This window comes from Mya arenaria, chromosome 11, assembly GCF_026914265.1.
Source record: "Mya arenaria isolate MELC-2E11 chromosome 11, ASM2691426v1".
Classification (NCBI taxonomy): domain Eukaryota; kingdom Metazoa; phylum Mollusca; class Bivalvia; order Myida; family Myidae; genus Mya; species Mya arenaria.
In genome coordinates this window covers 41,222,068-41,244,672 of record NC_069132.1, presented here as the reverse complement: position 1 = coordinate 41,244,672, position 22,605 = coordinate 41,222,068, and the positions used below count along the sequence as shown (strand labels likewise).

General features: G+C 33.2%; 1 protein-coding gene across 10 annotated transcripts in view; it reads right to left on the bottom strand.

The window, feature by feature from the left end:
• LOC128208271 (serine/threonine-protein phosphatase 4 regulatory subunit 4-like) overlaps positions 1 to 22,605 on the bottom strand; it is a 78,574-nt gene that overhangs the window by 10,720 nt on the left and 45,249 nt on the right. For 5 of the 10 annotated variants that reach the window (XM_052911784.1, XM_052911786.1, XM_052911779.1 and 2 more), the window contains 17 exons: positions 20,577 to 20,683; positions 19,232 to 19,339; positions 16,696 to 16,817; positions 14,778 to 14,900; positions 13,475 to 13,602; positions 13,142 to 13,159; positions 11,941 to 12,018; positions 10,599 to 10,718; positions 9,452 to 9,616; positions 8,278 to 8,460; positions 7,550 to 7,655; positions 6,141 to 6,478; positions 5,010 to 5,087; positions 4,416 to 4,515; positions 3,288 to 3,389; positions 1,137 to 1,202; positions 245 to 277 (listed from right to left, as the gene is read on the bottom strand). In XM_052911784.1, coding sequence (XP_052767744.1) covers positions 245 to 277; positions 1,137 to 1,202; positions 3,288 to 3,389; positions 4,416 to 4,515; positions 5,010 to 5,087; positions 6,141 to 6,478; positions 7,550 to 7,655; positions 8,278 to 8,460; positions 9,452 to 9,616; positions 10,599 to 10,718; positions 11,941 to 12,018; positions 13,142 to 13,159; positions 13,475 to 13,602; positions 14,778 to 14,900; positions 16,696 to 16,817; positions 19,232 to 19,339; positions 20,577 to 20,683 — 1,975 coding nt within the window. The remainder of the gene's footprint in view (positions 1 to 244; positions 278 to 1,136; positions 1,203 to 3,287; positions 3,390 to 4,415; positions 4,516 to 5,009; positions 5,088 to 6,140; positions 6,479 to 7,549; positions 7,656 to 8,277; positions 8,461 to 9,451; positions 9,617 to 10,598; positions 10,719 to 11,940; positions 12,019 to 13,141; positions 13,160 to 13,474; positions 13,603 to 14,777; positions 14,901 to 16,695; positions 16,818 to 19,231; positions 19,340 to 20,576; positions 20,684 to 22,605) is intronic. The other 5 variants (XM_052911783.1, XM_052911780.1, XM_052911785.1 and 2 more) reach the window with 5 other exon arrangements.

Below are 22,605 nucleotides of genomic sequence, written 5' to 3'. Positions count from 1 at the left end.
ATATACATGAATATATACTTTTATACAAGGTGGTTAAAACATGACAAAATGGTGAACATGCATTTTTTTCTCTTGGCATAAAATTAAGACTGTTACCTAAAGACTGACAATTTTTTTTTTTTTAAAAGAGCTTACGACAAAACACCATTAAAATAATAATAAAAAAATAATAATAGTGATAAGTTTCATTTGAAATTTAAACATTTGCCAAGAGAATTTGAGAAGGTACTTTTTGACAATTTACCATTTTTCACTTGAGCGTTCTTAGTTCTCATTCCTACAGTATATAATATGAAGGCATAATTAACATTCAATATGAAAATCAAATGCCTGCAAAGCAATATTTGTCTAAGATTTATTAATCACACTGTAATGAAAATAATATTTAAGTATCACATGCCTGAATCAAAACACATACAACTCATGCTAATGCACTTAAAAAAGAGTGTCAAGGAGCAGTGAACACTTGGGCTCTTCTGTTATTGTTCTTTAAGTAGAACAAGGGGTATTACTCCAATTTTATGAAAGCCAGAGTTATCGGCATCACTATACATGTGAGTATTGTTTCTGGCAAAATATGTACCAAGTTTCATTAAAACATCACTTTTTAATTATATTTTTTAGCTTATAAATCTTTCAGAATATATATACTTTACAATATGTCTGATTTGACATGGACTTCTCATTTTAATGAAATGCAAGATTGCGCAAAAAAACGGTGCCATTTTTAGGTAGTCCTCATATCTTGTGATTACAAAAATGTGCCATTTTTCAAGTACTAAAATGCTTATAACTTTGCTTCTACTGGGAATTTTTTCACGAAATAAAATTTTTCGTGTTTGTTTAAATGTCTTTTTTTCAGTTTTACAAGTTTAAACCATTTTACTATTTTTTTTCATTTTTCACTGAACCCCCTATTATAATGGCCAATATTTAGGTGTTTTGACACATAGACGCTGCCTACAGCTACAAGAAGTCTATGACAATATCCAAACTGTTTTCTGAAAAAATAGACAAGCTAAAAATAATTCAAAATATTGTGATCAAATCATAACATGGGAAGTAATGAAGTTAATATAATAAATACAGCACTGCTTATATATTTCAGGCCATGCTTATATTCTGGCTTACTTTACCTGACTTTGTTCTCGCTAACTTTGAGCGGTTAGCAAGAGGAATCCGTGATTCCGTCTCAGTATTTGCTGAATGAAACATTTCCAATTTTTTGATATATTTCACAAAGAAGGCTACTTATATAGCTATTATTATATAAAAATAATGTATAAGAATTTGATAGTGCAAAACTAATCATAAAGTTGAGAATTCTTACCCTTATTTTTCAAAGATAATTGGGCCAATTGTTCAGAATTTTGTAAAAGTTAACAACATTCAGTTAACGTCAATGTTAATTGTTTATTGTGAAATTGTTTCTGCTCTGGAAGTTTCATGGATACAGTTGTGATCTGCTGTACTTCTTATAATATTTGAGACAACTGTTTCAGCTGAATTTGTTTATATTTAAATATGAGGGATCACATCATTAAATATTTCACGTTTAAATCTTAACAACAATGTCCTTGCTCACGTTGCTAGCTTTAACAAATTTCTGAACGATATGCCGTTAACACTATACATATAATAATTAAGACTTAGATAGTGTGAACCTTACTTAAAAGTTGAAAGTTCTTTTCTAATTATCAAGCTTATTATATAAGAAAAATAAAGCCCTTTTGTATGTCTTTGCAATGACTAGATACATAAGTGTAAGCAAACAGCAAGAATGTTAGCACTCAAAGAAATGAAAAGTCTATCAAATGGGTATTCCCAAATGTCAAAGTTCACTCCCTGCATCAAATTATTATTAATATAGAGGCATTCATTTACATTAACTTTTTCTTTGTATCTAAACTAAAACTCTAGAACTCAATTGTTGTCATGTTCATAATCCAAACTGCAAACTTAAATTGTATTCTGGCCGTTTTCATTATCTAAACTTCAATTGTTGAATTCAATCACTGCCACATTCTTAATCTAAACTAAACTCTTGAATTCAATCATTGTCATATTAATGAAACTATACTCTACTGTAATATTCATAATCTAACCTATAACTTATATTTTATTCACCATCCTTAAAATCTTAACTCTTGAACTGAATCGTTGCCATATTCATAATCTTAACTATATTTCTTGAACTGAATCGTTGTCGTATTCCTAATCAAAACTTTAATTCTTGGAATGATTTGAACTGAATCATTGACATATTCATAATCTAAATTACAATTCTTCCACTGAATCATTGACATATTCATAATCTTAACTTAAATCTTAAACTGAATCATTGACATATTCTTAATCTAAATTACAATTTTTCCACTGAATCATTGACATATATTCATAATCTAATTTACAATTCTTCCACTGAATCATTGACATATTCATAATCTTAACTTAATTCTTCCACTGAATCATTGACATATTCATAATCTTAACTTAATTCTTAAACTGAATCATTGACATATCCATAATCTAAATTACAATTCTTCCACTGAATCATTGACATATTCATAATCTTAATTTAATTCTTCCACTGAATCATTGACATATTCATAATCTTAACTTAATTCTTCCCCCTGAATCATTGACATATTCATAATCTTAACTTAATTCTTCCATTGAATCATTGACATATTCATAATCTTAACTCAATTCTTAAACTGAATCATTGACATATCCATAATCTAAATTACAATTCTTCCACTGAATCATTGACATATTCATAATCTTAACTTAATTCTTCCACTGAATCATTGACATATTCATAATCTTAACTTAATTCTGCCACTGAATCATTGACATATTCATAATCTTAACTTAATTCTTCCACTGAATCATTGACATATTCATAATCTTAACTTAATTCTTCCACTGAATCATTGACATATTCATAATCTTAGCTTAATTCTTCCACTGAATCATTGACATATTCATAATCTTAACTTAATTCTTCCACTGAATCATTGACATATTCATAATCCTAACTTAATTCTTAAACTGAATCATTGACATATTCATAATCTAATCTTTATCTCCTGAATGCAATCACTCTCATATCATAATCTATTTAGCTATAGTTCTTGAATTGAAACACTGTCATATTTATAATCTAAACTATAATTCTTGAACACTAAATCATTGACATATTCATAAACTAAACAACACCATTTGTTTACTCCTCAACATTTAAAACTGAGTCAGTCTGACAACATTAACATTTCCATCCTCACCTTTAACTGTGGTAGAGGTACTGGTTGTGGAATTTGTAGTGCTGGGTGTCCGTTTTATTCCTGCAGACTCGCGCTCGGATTTACCACAGACTGAGCCCTTGCCTGATGCGTAAATGGAAGAATTGTATACCTACCAGTCACATTTTCAAGAGACAACTTTTGCCAAATATTAATCAGTTTTTAGACTGTGGTATTAGTTCATGGTAGTGATTTACACAGGAATGAAAATACAAAAGTGTGTGAGATATCCAGAACTATGTTTCAATAAAGGTGTTAGTAGATGATAGTCGTAAATTGAAATCATCTTAGTTTCAAACCGCGTTTATTGTGCTACACATTTGTGTGAATTTAACTTCAGCCAGTATTGAAAATGAACACTTAGTTAAGGAACTGTTTTTTGTTGTTTTTATCTGTTTGTTGCCATTTGAAGATTTTTGACGTTACGACTATGTTCCTTTATATGAAACAGGCTTGACCTGTAAGCTCAGATCGCCTGTCTTGTAAGCCATTGCCCTAGGTTAATTCTATTTTTTTCTCCAACCTGTCTTCAAAGACACCTACAAGCCAATGAATCTTGACCTGAGAGAAAGCGCTGGAGTCCTGGTGATATAGAGAGAAAGCGCTCGAGTAATGAATTTTAATGGCATGAAATCTACTTGCATCCTCAATAAGCAACAGAAGATAAAATGTTAAACAAGGAAAAAGATAATAATTAGTCTCTACTAAATTTTAACAAGAGGGCTGCAGAGTTAACACCAATGCTCATATGTTGGTATATTTTTCAGTGGCAAAGGGGCATAATTCAATAAGACAGAGACAGAGTTATGGGTCCTTGCTCCAGCAATATGTGCACCAAGTTTTATGAGAATGGCCTTGATCTGTTGTTAAGTTATGGCCAAGTTAGAGTATGCACAGCTGAAATGCCAATACAACCAAGACCATGACAATATCTTATTAATTTTTTTATCCTCAAAAGAACAGACAAGCTAAAAACGGATTGCAATTAAAAGTAAGCATAGGTAATTTAAAAAGAGAGAGTTCTGGTTGTATAATCACTACAAAGCACATCAGTAATTGCTAAGAATCTCTGTGACAAAGTTAGAGGAACCAAAACAACCGCAAACTTACTCTTTTTCGGCGCCGGTATTTTTGAAGCGTTGTCCTTCATGCCCTTTTTGTCAGCTTTTGCCTTGGCTGCCTCCTCTTCCTTTTTTAACTCGCGTTCCTCCTGAAATATCATTTATGTTGAAATCATACCTCTGCTTAAAAAGTTTGGAAGGGGTGTTATGAAGGACAGCGCATTTGCCCAAATGCTTTTGACAGGCTAGTGTGTGAAACGATCCAGTGTCTAATCATTCCCTTTAAAGCAAAAAAAAATAATATGAATAACCAGTCTACATATTTTTGGCAAGAAAGACATGCATACTTTCTAAGATGTAGTATTGCGATTTAAAACACAGCAATCATTAAAACAAGACTTCTTAATGAACAAGCATGAAATCTTACAATTGACATCAAAATCTTAAAAAAGCTCTGTCGTATAAAAATGATAATTTCAGCAAGCCCAGAAAGCATTCCACCAGTGAAGAGCTTGCAGGCTCATGCTTAAATCTCAACAAATGACATTGCACGAACTAGAAAGTAATTAAACATTTAACAATTTTAGACGGTAACAACTCTTATGACTCAAGCAACATACGCTATTCATAATAGGCTACTTACAAGCTCTATGAGTCGTTTTTCATCTGCTTCTTTTTTCTGGTCTTCAACATCTTCTTCCATCATGATACGCCGAGTTAACTGTAACATAATGCAAGGAAAATGTCACTCAGGAAAAGACAACTCTAAAGTCATTACTACTGCTTACATTTTAGGAGTTAGCTCTCTTTAATACTTAGAAACAAAGGATTCATTTCAAAATCCTCTTGAATGCATCTTCTTTTGACTGACATACTTTATAATCAAGACAAGATCATGGTTTATTATGATACAGTCAAGACTCAGTAGGCTATGCTCTGTTATCTTCATGTTCTGGTTATGTCAAACTTTTTTTCGAAACTTTTTTTGGTTCAGTAAGCCATGTTTCATATTTCAGATATATCGAATGTTTGTTATCTCGAAGTATTTCCGGAGGTCCCAATGATTGCTACATAGTGAGTTTTTACTGTATATCCCTTTAGGACCTAATACAAGAATATCGAAGCAACAAACTCAACCAAACTCTCACAAGTCCTAGGCAGTCGTTTGTGCAAAACTACTTGAAAACTATGTATCTTGCTGAAGGACAAATTTAGGAAAAACAATGAGAATAGGTATCGAGCTTGTCAGCAAAATGAATCACTGTAATACATGCAAAATAATAAAAATAGATACATGTATATTTACTGATATATCTTATACAATGATATTCATAAGTCTTTCAAATTTGAAACAATTTCCATTTGATAAGACGAGATAAATATTTGAACAAGTATACCATCCATATAAATAAATTTACAAATAGAAAAACGCAATATTTTAAGGAAATCAAATCAACCCCAAAAGCAATCCCTGTTAGGTATATCTCATTTATAACACAATGGGCTGATTGTTTAAAACTTTGTTAAAGTTCACACCATAATTAACGACATTGTTGTTAACTTTTAAATGTGAGCTATTTGAAGATGTGCTTACATATTTGAATATCAATAAGTACAGCTGAAACAGTTGTCTAAAATCTTGGTAATGATAAAGCAGATCACAAATGTATTCAAGAAAATTCCAGAGAGGTAATGATTCAGAAGTTAACAACGATGAGGTTAACAACGTTGTTAACTTTACCAAAGTACTGAACAATGAATGGGAGATACTCACTGCTGATTCCATCTGAACTGGTATTTTGTCCATTTCCTCCACTGCAATTTTCACGGCCAGAGCGACGTCTCTATCTTTCTCTCCTATTAAGAGTCTACGCACACAACTATCCAACAACTGATGGAGCATTTTATCACTAGGTAACTTTATTATTCGTTTCAAATCCGGTAACACTGAACACAACCTATAGCGAATATTGGGTATTGGGTCCGTATGAAGACTCACTAGCGATTCAAAAAACGTTTCTTTAAAATATGCCTTTGAATAATATTCTATAGTCACTCGACAAATGTCTATAAATAAACTCCTATTGCGACAGCTATATCCATGACAGAAATCTGAAATAAAAAAGAGATAATTTGTATTTTACACATTCATTTTTTTCTCTTTCAAAACAGCTTATGTTTGTTCTTATAAACACACATGATATTATACGATTGAAATATTTTATTGAGAAATTTGACATTTTCTAGGGAAACAACATAAGATGCTTACATATATTTCTTTGGTAGGAAAAAAAGATTATTAACAAATAAACTTTCTATATTTTTTGTGTTGCTCACAAGCTGTCCAAACTGTGACTTCCATTCTACATGTAATGTGGTTGAGTGCTATTCTTTATGATGTAAAGTTACTCTATGTACAATTATTAAAATTTTGGATGCCTTGTGACCACACATATTTTTAGTAACATTTTAAATGAACGGACAAGTTTGGTGAAAATTGGTTGAACGTAAGCCAAATAAAGAGCGCGTACACTGTGAATACAGCTTTTACCCATTGGTTGGTCATAAGTCTAGAATGACTTAAACAGCGTGGCTGGTTATTGAACCTGACAGAGATATTCTGTCCATGAACATATTGCCTAAGTTTGGTGATGATCGGAAAAAAGCTTCTAATAATTGATCAGACCAGACCAGTTGTAGGTAATTTCTATATTTAAAGGGAAATAACTCTCAAGTGACTCAACAATATGGCTTGTTAACAAACTTGTCAAAGAAATTATGCCCAAACACATTATGACCAAATTTGAGGATGATTGGACAAATATGGCTATATTTATTGATCTATCAAGACCAATTTAAGGTAATTTCTTTAATTAAAGGGTTATAACTCTCAAATGCCCAGAGAAATATGGCTGAATATCAAACTTGTCAAAGATATCCATTGACATTCTGACCAAATTTGGTGATATTGCGCAAATGCATTTAAAGTAATTGATTGGACATCATACTGGACCCTGCCTGCCAACCCATACACTGCCTTTTTAGCCTTGGAAGATTGCAAAATAGGACATTGCACATCCAATTTAAGTTGATATACAGAAATATATGTCATGAATAAAGACTTTAAACACATGAGAAATTTAACCTTTAAGCATGAATTCATTTTGAAATATCATAAGTTACCTTCTACAAGTGTACAGAGAATGTTGGAGCGTTGTTCCATTTTCTTGATATTTCTCACCAAGGATAGAGTGGATCGAGTAGCAGCTAGCCGAACTGGCATCGCTCGCTGAAACAGAAACATCAACAGTTATAATCATGTAAACAAATAATTGTTATCATATGACATTGCTTTTCGGAGCAATATACAACCATGATTATTTTCATATACACTAGTACAATATTAATCACCATATCTTAATAATTATTTGAGTGAAAAATTTTACCAAAAATAAATAAATGTCATGTGACAAAATTTCAACTGTTTTACTTCAAAACTAGATCAACTAACTGAGCTTAAAATAATGCCAAAACATAATACAAACATGTTCTATCATTGATATCACAGACTGATTTTCGAACATGTTCAGTTCTATCATTGATATCACGGACTGATACTCAAACATGTTCAGTTCTATCATTGATATCACGGACTGATTTTCGAACATGTTCAGTTCTATCTTTGATATCACGGACTGATTTTCAAACAAGTTCAGCTCTATCATGGACTGCTTTTTGAACATGTTCAGTTCTATCATTGATATCACAGCCTGGTTTTCAAACATGTTCAGTTCTATTATTGACATCACAGACTGATTTTCAAACATGTTCAGCATTGATATCACGGACTGATTTTCAAACATGTTCAGTTCTATAATTGATATCAAATCCTGAATTTCTAGTATCATTACCGCTGTTCTCAATTTTCTCATTAGGACTGGAATGATTTTGTTGTAGATATTCTCGCTGTTTGTGAGGTACTGAAAACAACGAAAGTGCTCGACAATCATCTCCTGAAGACGCCAGTCATTGGATGAGGCTATCACCAACTCAGCGGAAAGAATTGCAGGAATGATGTCCGCTATCTGGTTTTGCTGAAAATTTAAAAAAGGACATGTTTGAAATGTTATTCAAATACATAACATGAATCAAAGGTCTGGGGTGGTATTCAATATTGGTTTTATGTGAATCTAAGGACGATGTAGCTAATCCGATTGCATGATTTAAATAACAGACGTATACAGCGGTGGTCGAAATTAACACAAACCCGCAAGCCCTGCACTGGTAAAATGTCTTCCGGGCTTGCTCGAATTCTGAATTTTATAGAGCAGAGCTTGTTAAGAAATTTGATGCTAAGCAATACAATAAGAATTTCAGGCTTGGTCATTGCAAAGTTTTATTTCAATGACTGATACAGTGAATGGAGTCAATGATGTATGACCATAAGATTAACTTATGTCGCATATTGAATACCATCCCAGGCCATAAAAAACTTGAATTATAGAAATGACAAAAACATGATCCATGTAATAGTGTGGAAGATAAACAGTCTCTTATTTGGCTTTGTTTTTTTATGCAAACTTGCTGTAATAGATATTATAAAAAATCTGGGTAAAAAAGTTACAGTGAAGTCCATTTAAAGAGACTCATTCATGTTGTAGGGCTAGACATTGAAAAAATATCTTCATGTGAAGTGAAGTAAATCTTGCACAATAAGGGGAATGGAGGACATCTCAACACAAGGCATGTCATTGGCCTGGTAGAAACCATCTCGACGAGGGATAAGGAGCTGCTTTAGGCTCCTAATGGGGGTTAAAAAGGCCACAGAAGCAAATCTGGCTATTTAGAAGTCCCTTTGAGGGCTATCCTTGTTTCAAATTTGATGGAAAATTGAGTGTCAATATTAACAATAAAGAAGGTAACAACCAAAAGCTACCAGTTTACTTTTTTTTAATCAGTTAATTAGAAAAAATAAAATGTTTTAAGTGTTCCAGGAGCGATTAGTTCTGCGGAAATCCATAAGTTCGCAGACAAATCACATCCCTGACCACACAACTCCCTTCTTTTATTCCTGACCACACCCACCTTGGCTTCATGCATGGCCTGGTGAGTGAGGGGCCCACATATTGAGGTGATTGTGTCTGGGAGGTGGGTGACCACGCCCTTGAGGACCTCGGTGTTCTCGTCCTTCAGAAGGACTATCAAGTCACCAAGGAGATTGTTTACGTGGGAGCCCATCATGCCCGATATCTGTAAAGAGAAAGGGAACATTTAAACACCCGCGAAAAATTGAAATTCTTAATGATTAAGCCTAGTACTGCGTGATTGCTTATCTGCAATTTCATTGGCTGTAAATGTAGGTTGTATTCTAATTAAGGCTTACAACAACACTTTATCAGGTGCATTGATTACGAACAGTCTCATGTCTGAGTTCAGACTCAAGACTCAATATTTCAAATATTCATTTCATTTTAATTTTCCTTCTAGCAAAGTATTGATGGTTAACGCTGCTAAATTATACTTATATATTAATGTTTTAAAATTATTTACAGACATTTTTGTGAAAGAAGTGGATTAAAGATGATATTTTTTAGTTCATAAAAATGTGTTTCTGAGTCTGAGTCTAGACGCAGACTTGAGACTGTTTGTAATAATGGGACAGCTGTTGAATGTACGCCTTTAAGTGGCCATCTTAACAATAAGCGTAAGATCACTCATTTAAATCCTTTATTCTTTGTTGGAATGAGACATATTTTGGCTGGAAATATAACTTGAAGGCCTTTTTTTATAAACAAGTCAGAGTTCTGTCCCTTGCTTATTATTTTAATTCTTATGATGTTTTGTTATATGCAAGTCAATAAAATGCCCTTTAAAAGAATACTCTTCAACAGAAGGGTTTAAAATGTTTGTTTTTTACATTGCTGTTGTTTTCCAGTTTATTATTCAGTTACAAGTAAAAAAGCAAAATGTTTTGTGTGTACCTCAAGGTCAACATCTCCAGTATGATCGTGACTTTAAAGTCAAAGACAAATCTGTTGTTACAAGAAGTTGAAATGTCTTTATGGTTAAGCTGCAATTTTTCATTTACTGACTAATATTAAAAATTGAACAGCCTTAATCATTAAGCAAACTTTGTTATATCTTCTTGCGCTATGTACAACAACTTAAAACTGAAATATTACTCGAAAAGGATACTCCAAGGAATTTATATATGAAACCAATAGCCACTTACTTCATGAAACCCTGAGGAGAGCGTTTTACGGACTTCGACGTTTGGATCCTTACACAGGTGAGAGAAACACGTCCCCAGCTCTGCCTTGAAAGACTTCGCTCCAACAAACATAACCATTGCCTGGAAGAGATGATAGTTAATTAAAGCTGCACTCTCACAGATTGAACGTTTTGACATTTTTTATTTATTGTCTTGGAGTGAGCCAGCTTTTACGAAAATACATGGAGACTTAAATGACCCCAAGGCCATAAAACTTTGAAATTGAATTCCTCAAAAAAACTAGCTAAAAAAATAAAAAAAATGAATGAAGAATTACTTCAAGAATAAATAATAATTTTCACCTTGGAAAAATAGTAAAGCTATTATAAATCACATTGAGCATAATCATTAATTTATTAAATATCTCAATTTTAAATTAATGTCTCGAAAAAAATACAGAGGAACAGATTCATACTTTTCAATCAATTTTAAAACAAACCATCTTATAATAGTCCAGCCTTTGTAAAAAGATGAGAATCGCAAGCAAAAACTCAAAAGCCAGAAGTATTTTAAGCTGCACTCTCACAGATTGACTGCTTTGACAAATATTTATTTTTTGTCTTGGAATGAGCCATTAATTTTGCATAAATGTCTGGAAACCAGTGATTTAAGACTGTTGTCAAAAGATCAGATCACAGTTTTTCATATTAATGTTTGAAAATTGATGTTATATCGATGTTAAGCATTACTAACCCTTTATTAAAAATGTTTTCTTTCGGCAATTTTCCGAAGGATTGAGATCTGTTCTTTAGTGAGTTATCTTATACGAATAAATTGAAGTCATTGATGCCAAATTAGCTGATTCTGAGATAAAAAAAAAAGAAAATAAAAGTCAAAACTGTCAATCAGTGAGAGTGCAGCTTTAAGTCCTATGCGAATATCTAAAAATGTAATGTTATTGGCATTATGACAAACAGTTTTTAGAAGGCATAATATTTATGCAAGAGGAAAAACAACATGACTACCATTTCACCTGGACATTTTTTGCTCTTCAATAAAGAGGTAATATTCTAAAAATAATTAATCTGATTGAGTTTCTACTTGCATAAAACAGAAATTGAGATGCTTAATATAATTACTCTGGCTTAGTTTCTTCTTACATAGAACGAGACAAATGTATGATAATAAATCTTGCTACCAACAAAAAAAGCAGACAAACAAGAAGTAAATAAACTGGCTTATTTTTTCTACGTACGAAAAAAAAACCCAGACAATAAGTAAATAAATTTAGCTTGCTTTTTTTGTACACAAAACCTTGAGAAGCTTAAAAAGTTATTATTAATATGGCTAAGTATGTACTTACTGGAAAGTTAAATGCACAGTTTCTTCGAGTTTCTATCACCCTCTCCTCAAGTTCCAGAATGTCTGGTAATACTGGCACCTGTGGTAGACAATGATATAATTATTAGGAAGAATACATGTTTGTCCATCCATAAAATGATGACATACATGAGGGCTACCCCTCCCCCCCTTTTTGATATGCGGTATCCAGGGGCTTTTTAGGGGGTTCTCAGGACTCAAGAGTCGACTCCATATGGTATGTAGCCTCAGAATTTTACATAATAACATTTATATAAATATCATATCAAAGACAGACGGAAGGACTGACGGCGCATTTTTAATATGTCCTTTTTAATCTGGGGAATTGCACACATTTTAAAGCCCACAATTTTCAATGACAGCATATATTTTCATAAATAAATGACCAATTTTGCAATAACAATATTATTTTTTAATCAAGTTATACTCATTTTAAACTGACCTTAATTGTAACAATGAGATCCCAAATTCATTTAGTTTTCTTTAATATTCTTTTGAATTGAAAAGTACAACCATAAAATATTATGTTAGTAGATATATGAATAAACGAGGTACATTCATACGGAAAAGATAGGTTACGGCAGAATACATACTCATAAGATGCACCATACATATACAACTTAAAGCCGCAGGTCGAAATATGACATTTTATTATATGCTTGCCATTGGTTTATAGAATTTTATCAGTGAAAAAAAGAAAAAGATATTTCACTGTTTCATACAGTGAAAATATCAAACTGATATTTTTCTACGTTTTGAAATTTTAGCCCACTCTCAGTTCCAATTTAAACATCAGCACGCACAGGATAGGAAATTTTGGAACTTTAATAACATCATTTCCAAAACAACGTTGTGTGCATACAAATTGGCGCGTTTTTTCTATAAACTAATGTAATTAAATAACTTTTGATTCCAATTTTAGGCATATAATAAATAGAAAAATTGTTTGTTTCAGAGTAAGATAGCAATATATTTCACCTCGTGAACATCAAAAGTGATTATTTCACACGTATGACTAAGCCAGTAATAAAATAAATATATTGGTGCTCACTCAGTGAAATATATTACGATCTTACACTGAAACAAACAATTATCCTCTATGTACATGTTCATCGCAGGCATTGTACAGATAGAACTTAAAGCAGCAGATCATAATATGACAGTGTACATGATAGCGTACTCACAAATAGTTCTACCGAACCCTGTATATTGATAAGGATACAAATTATAGACTAAATCTTTGACAAAAACATATAAAATAACATATCATTAGATTGAGAGTTATGGAACTATACAGAAACAGATATTTATACACATAACTTTGAACATTTTTTATAGCAGAAATGGAACTTGGAATAAAGATAGAGATATTATTACACTTCTTTGAACTCTTTGTATAGCAGTTGCGAAGATTTTTTGTTTTTTTAAATGATCTTGACAAAAAGGCTATGACGGTACCATAACTTCTTTCTTCGAAAAACCTTCGAAAAATTTCTACTCCCAATTCTCGAACCCACCTGATCTTTAGTTGGTGAGTCTTTCTCAGCTTCTTTATTCTTGTTCTGTTTGTTTTCCGACAGCCCGACCCGACACATCGACTTGAAGAAATCCACAAACCATAGTTTCTGTTCTTCAGTCAAGTACGCTGAAATAAAATAACAAAAAGATGTAAAAGTTAAGTTCCATTCATAAATCGGCAAGACATGTTTTCAATATATGCTTTTCTGTGGTTATATAGAAATTTTATCAGTTATATATAATTGATATCCCATTTTCTTAAAACAGGGTCATAACGATTTGTACTCTACTTAAGTTTTGGCCATTTAACCCGTTCAAATAAAAAATCAACTGTCAGCGTGAATAAAATATCAATTTCCGACCATTAATATAAAAAACTGTGAACTGATCTTTTGTCAGCAGTCTTATATTACTTGTTTCCAGATAATTACACAAAAATTGGCTCATTCCAAGACAAATAAATAATAAAAAGTTGTCAAAACAGTCAATGTGTGAGAGTGCAGCTTTAATGTAACACTAGCTGTGGTTGACATTTATTTAAAAAAAAAATCAAAAACTTTTTAAATTATTCAGTCAATTTCCTCCTAAAATAGTGCTAAATAATATGGGGGTTTTATTTTGTGAATGCTCTGAAGAAAACTGATCCATATTTCGTTTCAATTAAGGCAGAATGAAAGCTAATTTCTAAATCAAATCTGTCATTGAACAGTCTGCATTAATTTTAAATGTCAACAAAATTGAAGTGAAATTACAGAGCTGATTTTCTTTTTCAATCAATTTTAATGAAAAAGGTTTTCAGTTGGAAATTTTAGACGTATGATGAATACATAAAATACAGAATAAGTGCACCAAATTTAGATTTCAATTCCGATTTCAATGCTCATTGTTTCGCAGATTTAATCAGCGGTAATAACACTCCTGTGAGGTCAATTTTACTTAGTCCTCTTTGAAAAACAAAAGTACTGGGAAGCAAACAGCAATGCTGGTATGTTGTTGTTTTGAAAATTATTCCAAGTAGAGTTATGGGCCTTGATTTGTATGCGCATATTGACTAGGGTAACATGTGTACCAAGTTTCATTTGAATATCTTGAAAGTTTTGTGAGTCATGGCCATGGTTAAAAATGTTCAAGACCACAACACTGACAACAAAAACACCAAAGAATGTCTTAACATTTTCTGAGTTATTACCTACATATAAGTTTTTGCATGACGATGTTGCCACCAAGTCTAGGACAAAACTTTAATAATTTATTCTTCTAAAACTAAACGAGCTAATAAAATATAATTTCTAAAGTACAAACCAAGAAAGCCGTGTGCCAGTCTGCCGATCTCCTTGGCAACGATAGGAAGCGTGACGTCTTCCGTTTTCATTGCCTGCTGACAGAACTTGCACACCAGAGGTATCAATGTTGCCCTACATGTGTCTGAAATAGACAATATACAAAGTCATGGTTGATTTATCAATGGTTCATGACATGTGTCTGAAATAGACAATATACTCATGGTATATTTATCAATGTTACCCTACATGTGTCTGAAATAGACAATAGACTCATGGTAGATTTTTCAATGTTGCCCGACAAATGTCTGAAATAGACAATTTACACATGGTTGACTTTTTAATGTTGCCCAACCAATGTCTGAAATAGACAATTTACACAGTCATGGTAGATTTTTCAATGTTGCCCGACAAATGTCTGAAATAGACAATTTACACATGGTCGACTTTTCAATGTTGCCCAACCAATGTCTGAAATAGACAATTTACACAGTCATGGTTGATTTATCAATGATGCACGACATGTATCTGAAATAGACAATATACTCATGGTATATTTATCAATGTTACCCTACATGTGTCTGAAATAGACAATAGACTCATGGTAGATTTTTCAATGTTGCCCGACAAATGTCTGAAATAGACAATTTACACATGGTTGACTTTTTAATGTTGCCCAACCAATGTCTGAAATAGACAATTTACACAGTCATGGTAGATTTTTCAATGTTGCCTGACAAATGTCTGAAATAGACAATTTACACATGGTCGACTTTTCAATGTTGCCCAACCAATGTCTGAAATAGACAATATACACAGTCATGGTAGATTTTTCAATGTTGCCCGACAAATGTCTGAAATAGACAATTTACACATGGTTGACTTTTTAATGTTGCCCAACCAATGTCTGAAATAGACAATTTACACAGTCATGGTTGATTTATCAATGATGCACGACATGTATCTGAAATAGACAAGTATTTGCTGCTCTAGAAGTTTTATGGAAACATCTGTGATCTGCAGTATTTGTAACAAGTTTTGAAACAGCTGTTTGTTTTTCCTTCATTAAATATATAAGCACATCATAAAATATTTCATCTCCAGTTTGCTTGTTAGCTCAACCAATCCTGCTGCGTATTTCAGCTATCTAATTAAAATAACTCTCAAATTTACTGCAGAAAAACTATGCCATTTGTCAGCACTAATTTATATTTGCTTGATTGTGAAGAAAGCTATAAAGTCATTTAAGTCATTCTCGGCAGAAACCAGTACTTGGTCCATATTATAGAAGCATCTTAATAAAAAATTTAACATATTTTAACTGAAGTGTAAAATTTGGTATTGTTATATTTCTTTAAATAACTAGTTCTTTAAAATGCAGTTTTCATTTAAAAAAAAAACTAGTCTCCAGATTTTAATTGCAGAATAAACATTAAGCATAAAACTTTCTTCCAGTGAAATAAAACAGTTAAGGAAATTATTGAATTTAAGGAAAAGATACAATTTTAACAGATGCTTCTGTAATATGGCCCCTGGTCTCCTTTACAAGAGGCCAAAAAACATACTCCTGGTTGGGCTCAAACAAACAGCTTCATGAGTGAGAGGCAGACAAAAATCATATAATTTGTGTACAGATAAAAAATATTTGCCTTTTTAAATGAGTTTTTTTAATAAAGAGCTAAGAGGCCACTAAATTCCAAGTTAAAAATGTGGCAAAATAAAGCCAATTCTGTACTCAAATCTTATGCTTTTTTATTGTTAAAGTCAAATAAGTATAACAAAATAATGCTTTCTTTTTTTTTGCATCACCTTATATTGTGACGCCTTTAACTACTACACCACTCGCACCTTACTCAAACATCGGCCATTAACCAAACTTTTGTTGCAAAAATATATCCATCACTAATTTTGTTTCAATGTTTGTTGGTCTGTACCCATACCTTCATCGACGAGAGTGAGAATATTGACCACAGTCTGAAGTCCCGCTATGCGAACGTAACTCTCTTCATCATTGGTCAACTCCACCAACTCTGGCAGTATTGCACTTTTAGTTGCCTCTAGCCTGAAAAACAGAACAAGATAATATGGATATTGACCATAGTCTGGAGTCCAGGTATCTAATAATAGATATCTTTATTATTGTTCAACTCCACCATTTCTGGCAGTATTGCACTTTTAGTTGCCTCTAGCCTGAAAAACAGAACAAGATAATATGGATATTGACCATAGTCTGGAGTCCAGGTATCTAATAATAGATATCTTTATTATTGTTCAACTCCACCATTTCTGGCAGTATTGCACTTTTAGTCGCCTCTAGCCTGAAAAACAGAACAAGATAATATGGATATTGACCATAGTCTGGAGTCCAGGTATCTAATAATAGATATCTTTATTATTGTTCAACTCCACCATTTCTGGCAGTATTGCACTTTTAGTCGCCTCTAGCCTGAAAAACAGAACAAGATAATATGGATATTGACCATAGTCTGGAGTCCAGGTATCTAATAATAGATATCTTTATTATTGTTCAACTCCACCATTTCTGGCAGTATTGCACTTTTAGTCGCCTCTAGCCTGAAAAACAGAACAAGATAATATGGATATTGACCAAAGTATGAAGTCCAGCTATCTAATAATAGATATCTTTATTATTGTTCAACTCCACCATTTCTGGCAGTACTGCACTTTTAGTCGCCTCTAGCCTGAAAAACAGAACAAGATAATATGGATATTGACCATAGTCTGGAGTCCAGGTATCTAATAATAGATATCTTTATTATTGTTCAACTCCACCATTTCTGGCAGTACTGCACTTTTAGTCGCCTCTAGCCTGAAAAACAGAACAAGATAATATGGATATTGACCATAGTCTGGAGTCCAGGTATCTAATAATAGATATCTTTATTATTGTTCAACTCCACCATTTCTGGCAGTATTGCACTTTTAGTTGCCTCTAGCCTGAAAAACAGAACAAGATAATATGGATATTGACCATAGTCTGGAGTCCAGGTATCTAATAATAGATATCTTTATTATTGTTCAACTCCACCATTTCTGGCAGTATTGCACTTTTAGTTGCCTCCAGCCTGAAAAACGGAACAAAATAATATGGATATTGACCAAAGTATGAAGTCCAGCTATCGGAAGATAGACCTCCACCATTTCTAGCAGTATTGCACTTTAAGTTGCCTCAAGCCCGAAGGAAATGACTTGTTCGTAAGACTATACATTGATTCTTATCGAGTTATCAAAACAAGAGAAAAAGGGAAAAGAGCAATGTCTTCATTCTACAAGACTTTTGTCTGGAAAAGAATTGGAAAAAGATCCCTATCTTTCTGACAAAAGTTGATTAGAATCGCCAATTCATAAAATAAAGCAGGCAACTTAAGGCATATGACAACCAACAAAATGGTCTCTGTTTGTCTGCCATGACATTGAACATTGTCAAGAATAGCTTCAATAACCATCGAACGAACTCGGGCTATCACAGACAACATTCTTCCCAACATTAACATTCATTTGTTACTTTTTAAGTGGTAGACAACCCAAGTAAACATGGAATTGGAAAAATGCAAAAAAAATGCACAAGATGCATGCGTTGTAAGCGATGTGATACATCAGTAAGTAAGATTCAATGCGTTGTACACAGCGATGTCAATTCTATATAAGTTTTTGACAAAAAAAATTCTTGCAATCGTATCATCTGGTGTTTGGCCCCTTTAAAGCATTGCACGTTGACACGCATTTAAATGAAATTGCGGATTGTTTTTCACAGTGTCAGTGATTTGACCAGCTAGCATCAATTACTGTCATCAAGAACAATGTCACAAAGTATTCTGTTGAGGGTTTCCGAAATGAATCTACGATTCTCAAATCATCGTCATTGTCAGTTTATATATTGTGTGAAGTTTTTTGACAATTTTCTTCTTTTTCTTGAATTTGTATCATCTGGTGTCTAGTCCCTTTAAACAGTTTTAATAATAGCCTAGCCAATGATAGTTGTGGAACAACAGAACTATCTAGGGCTATTGCAGACAACACTTTACCTAACATATACGTATATTCGTTACATACCCCACCTCCCTGGACATGGCATCCAGTTGTGGACACATACTTTGTCAAGAATAGCCCATGATAGCTGTAGAACAACTGAACTATCTCGTGCTATTGCAGACAACATTCTACCTAACTTTTATTATTAACTTACCCCATCGCCCTAGCAAGGGATCCAGTTGTGGACACATACAACCCCGCACTTCAAAGGGATCAATATAAGCCTTAAATATTGTCAAGAATAGCCCATTATAGCTGTGGAACCTCAGAACCATATAGGGCTATCAGGGACAATACTCTAACTTTCCCAAAGCCTCTGGAAACGGCATCCATTTGTGGACACAAATAGCTGCAGTACCACAGAATTATTTTTTGTGCTATAGCATACATTCTACCTAACATATACATTTATTCGTGACATACCCCAGCCCTCTGGACACGGGATCCAGTTGTAGACACATACATCCCCGCACTTCATACTCCACGTCCTGACACAGCGACTGAACTACCGGCAGGATCTCTTTCTTTATCCTGAAAAGAAGGAAATTAACTTAATAAATAATCAGAGTTTATTCTAACCTATCTGTGCCCTAAGGGAGATTTGGGAATTTGGACAAAAAGTTGTGGATTTTTTTTTTTAAAAAGGCTGTTGAAAAGTTGCTAGAAATGAAGCTTTACTTTACTATAGCTTCATTTGAGTTCTTTGTTAAAATACTACAAAAAAAAGTTACAGCCCGGACACGACAACCTATACTCTATGTCCTTATATGCAGCACTCCATTGTGAATAAACACTAAGTGTGACCTTGACCTTTGAGGTAGGGACACGGGTCTTGCACGCGACAAGTCGTCTTGGTATGTGGTACACATGTGGCAAGTTATTTTAAAATCTGTCCATACATGAGAAAGTTACAGCCCGGACACGACAACCTATACTCTATGTCCTTATATACAGCACTCTATTGTGATTAAACACTAAGTGGGACCTTGACCTTTGAGGTAGGGACACGAGTCTTGCACGTCACACGTCGTCTTGGTATGTGGAACACATGTGGCAAGTTATTTTAAAATCTGTCCATACAAGGGAAAGTTACAGAGCCGGACGGACGGACGGTGCGATTTTAATATGCCCACCTTCGGGGGCATAATTAAAAGAGTCTGTTTACAAAATGATGGAAATATTGATGTAAAACAGAACATTTTTTCAGATTTGTGCTAATTCCTACCAGTTTCGTGAATATTTCAGAATTGCGAATGGAGCCCAATTTTGCTCTCTTTCTTTAGGAAGAGAAAATACACTGCATAATAGTATGTATGTTAAAAAGAGTTATTTAATAAGAGTTAAAAACAACCTCAGCATTATTTTCTTTGAAGTTTTTGTTTAAAAAACAAACAAAAACAGAATGTAACAATCACCTACCTAGATTTGATCCACTCATTCTTTGTAAGTAAATAAAAGTCTGAACCATTAATCCGGAAGTCTGGGAATTCAACTTATTCCATGTATACTTTTCACTTTGCCATCTATTTACTCGTTCTCAGAACATTCACTTATTAATTTCAGTTTCTTAATTAAAAAACACACTAAAAAAATAACTTTGCACCATACGTGTCGCCATTCTATTTTAAGTCACAGGAAATGATGTCATATTTACCAAGTAGGTCAAGTTTACTTTATAGAACACCTATTATTGCTTGTTGCGTCATATAAAATGGACTTTGGTGCCCAACATATGACACATATTATTGGCATAAGGCTAAGTACTTACACAAAGGGTTCAAATCTTGTAGCGATTTTTCCGAGGATTTTACAGCATGAGAGCCTGGTCTGCACTGGCTGTGACAGCTGGCCCTTCTCTATTGCAATGGTTAGAATCTGAAAATAAATTTAAATTTAAACTACGGTAATTTGTCTAGCTTGATTGAAAGGTCCACAAAGCAATAACTGCAACTTGCCGTGATCATTTTGGGAGATTTTACAATTAATCTATTGGACAATCCAACCATGTGCTTTTATTTATTCAGAAAATGCAGTGTTGCTGTTTTTTCAATTTCAAGGGAATGGTAGCAGGGCCCTTTAATATGGGAAAAATAGCCTGGTTTGGGCAAAAAAAATTCAAACCTTTTATTTAACAAACCTATCAACACATTTATGAATGGCACTATATAGTGAAACATTTGCTATATGTCTCGAGGTCAATGCTCTGCAAAAAAGAAAAGAAAAAATGGGGAATTGTTTTTTTTTACCTAGAGAGGGGAAAAATATATACTCTTTTAGGAAGGGAATGGGCCTGAATTTCAGTCCCAAAAAGGGCTGAATAAACACACTGAAATATAATTCTGTTAATGGTCAAATGATTGTTTGATTGACAACTGGCCAATGGTCCATTGTGACAAGAGCTGATAGCGTTAAACATCACAATGACCAGGGGCAAGTTACAGACGCTGTTCTATATCGCTGTTCGATACCGAGTGTAATCAACCAGCTTCCTATACAACAGAGAGGTCTATCTATTTTGATTCCGGTCATTGCTTAAGTAAATGATTGACTCTCAAGTAGCGCAAGAGTATTCTCCTCTTACATAACTAACCCCGATCCTGGTGTTCATTTGGAGTGGCAAGGAGGAAACGACCCTGGGGCTTGAAACCAGCTCATTGGTGAAAGGCCAATACCAACATGACTATATTACTTCTCGGACATTAAATAATAAAAGATTTTGTTTCTTTAACAGAAATTAGTGATCCACATTATATTTTGTCCAATGAGAAGGCAGTACTTCTAAAGTTTCCCAATACAATTATTTAAGTAAATCAGCAGTCAGCTGTCATTGAACTTCTTAATAAGGTGAAACAGTAAAAATAAACAGTGGCTGGCCAAGAAAGTGGGTAGTTTACAAAACATTATGCAGATCACTAAAACAGTTCAAGATTGTATGTACTTACCCAAAATAAATGGTTCTTAATGTAAATGTGTCACATTAAATTATTTTTGTAAGAACATACTAACAACCAATAAACATTACCGAATACAATCACACCTGGGATACCAGATACACAAAATTCAGAGCTGCATTAATATAATTTTGAAATTTGGCGAGAAAGCGAAATAAAATTGCATTTTGCGGAAGGGAGCATACTTTTAAATGCTTTTAAATCCGAACAAATTAAGTGAGCATTTATTTCCCATTGAATGATTAAGTAATGAACATATATTTCTAAATTACAACATCTTCGCTGATCCCTAACTTTCCCAGGTGTTCAAATATTTTTAATTGCTTTCCAAAAAAATTAATAAAATGTTCAAGCTCTCTAAAGTTTGTGAAAAATTCCTTTAAATGCATGTGTGCGAGCACTTGATATTTTTTTTTAGTTTAATTTATACTTTTAGAATATCATTCAAGTTGAATGTATTCATGTCGACAATGTCGTTGATAAACACTGCAGCGTGCATATTTTTTCATGATGAAAGACATCCATTTTACACCTAAACAAACCACTTCAATCAAAATAACATGTTTATTGCATCATCTCAAAACCTTTTAGCCGGAAAATTCATAAATTAAATTCAATGAGCGTCTTTCAAACATGTTTCAAAGACAAGTGCTTTTTGAAACGTGTTTTTAAACTGACAAATTGCGCATTTGGCTAATTTACAATCTGTTATTACCTACCGATACACTTAACACGTAATAATATATATTTTGTCTTTTTAATAGCTATCTGATTCCGTTATCAGCGATAACGTTGCAACTTGAGTTTCTTCAATAACATTTCCTGAATTTCCAAACTGCATTCTTT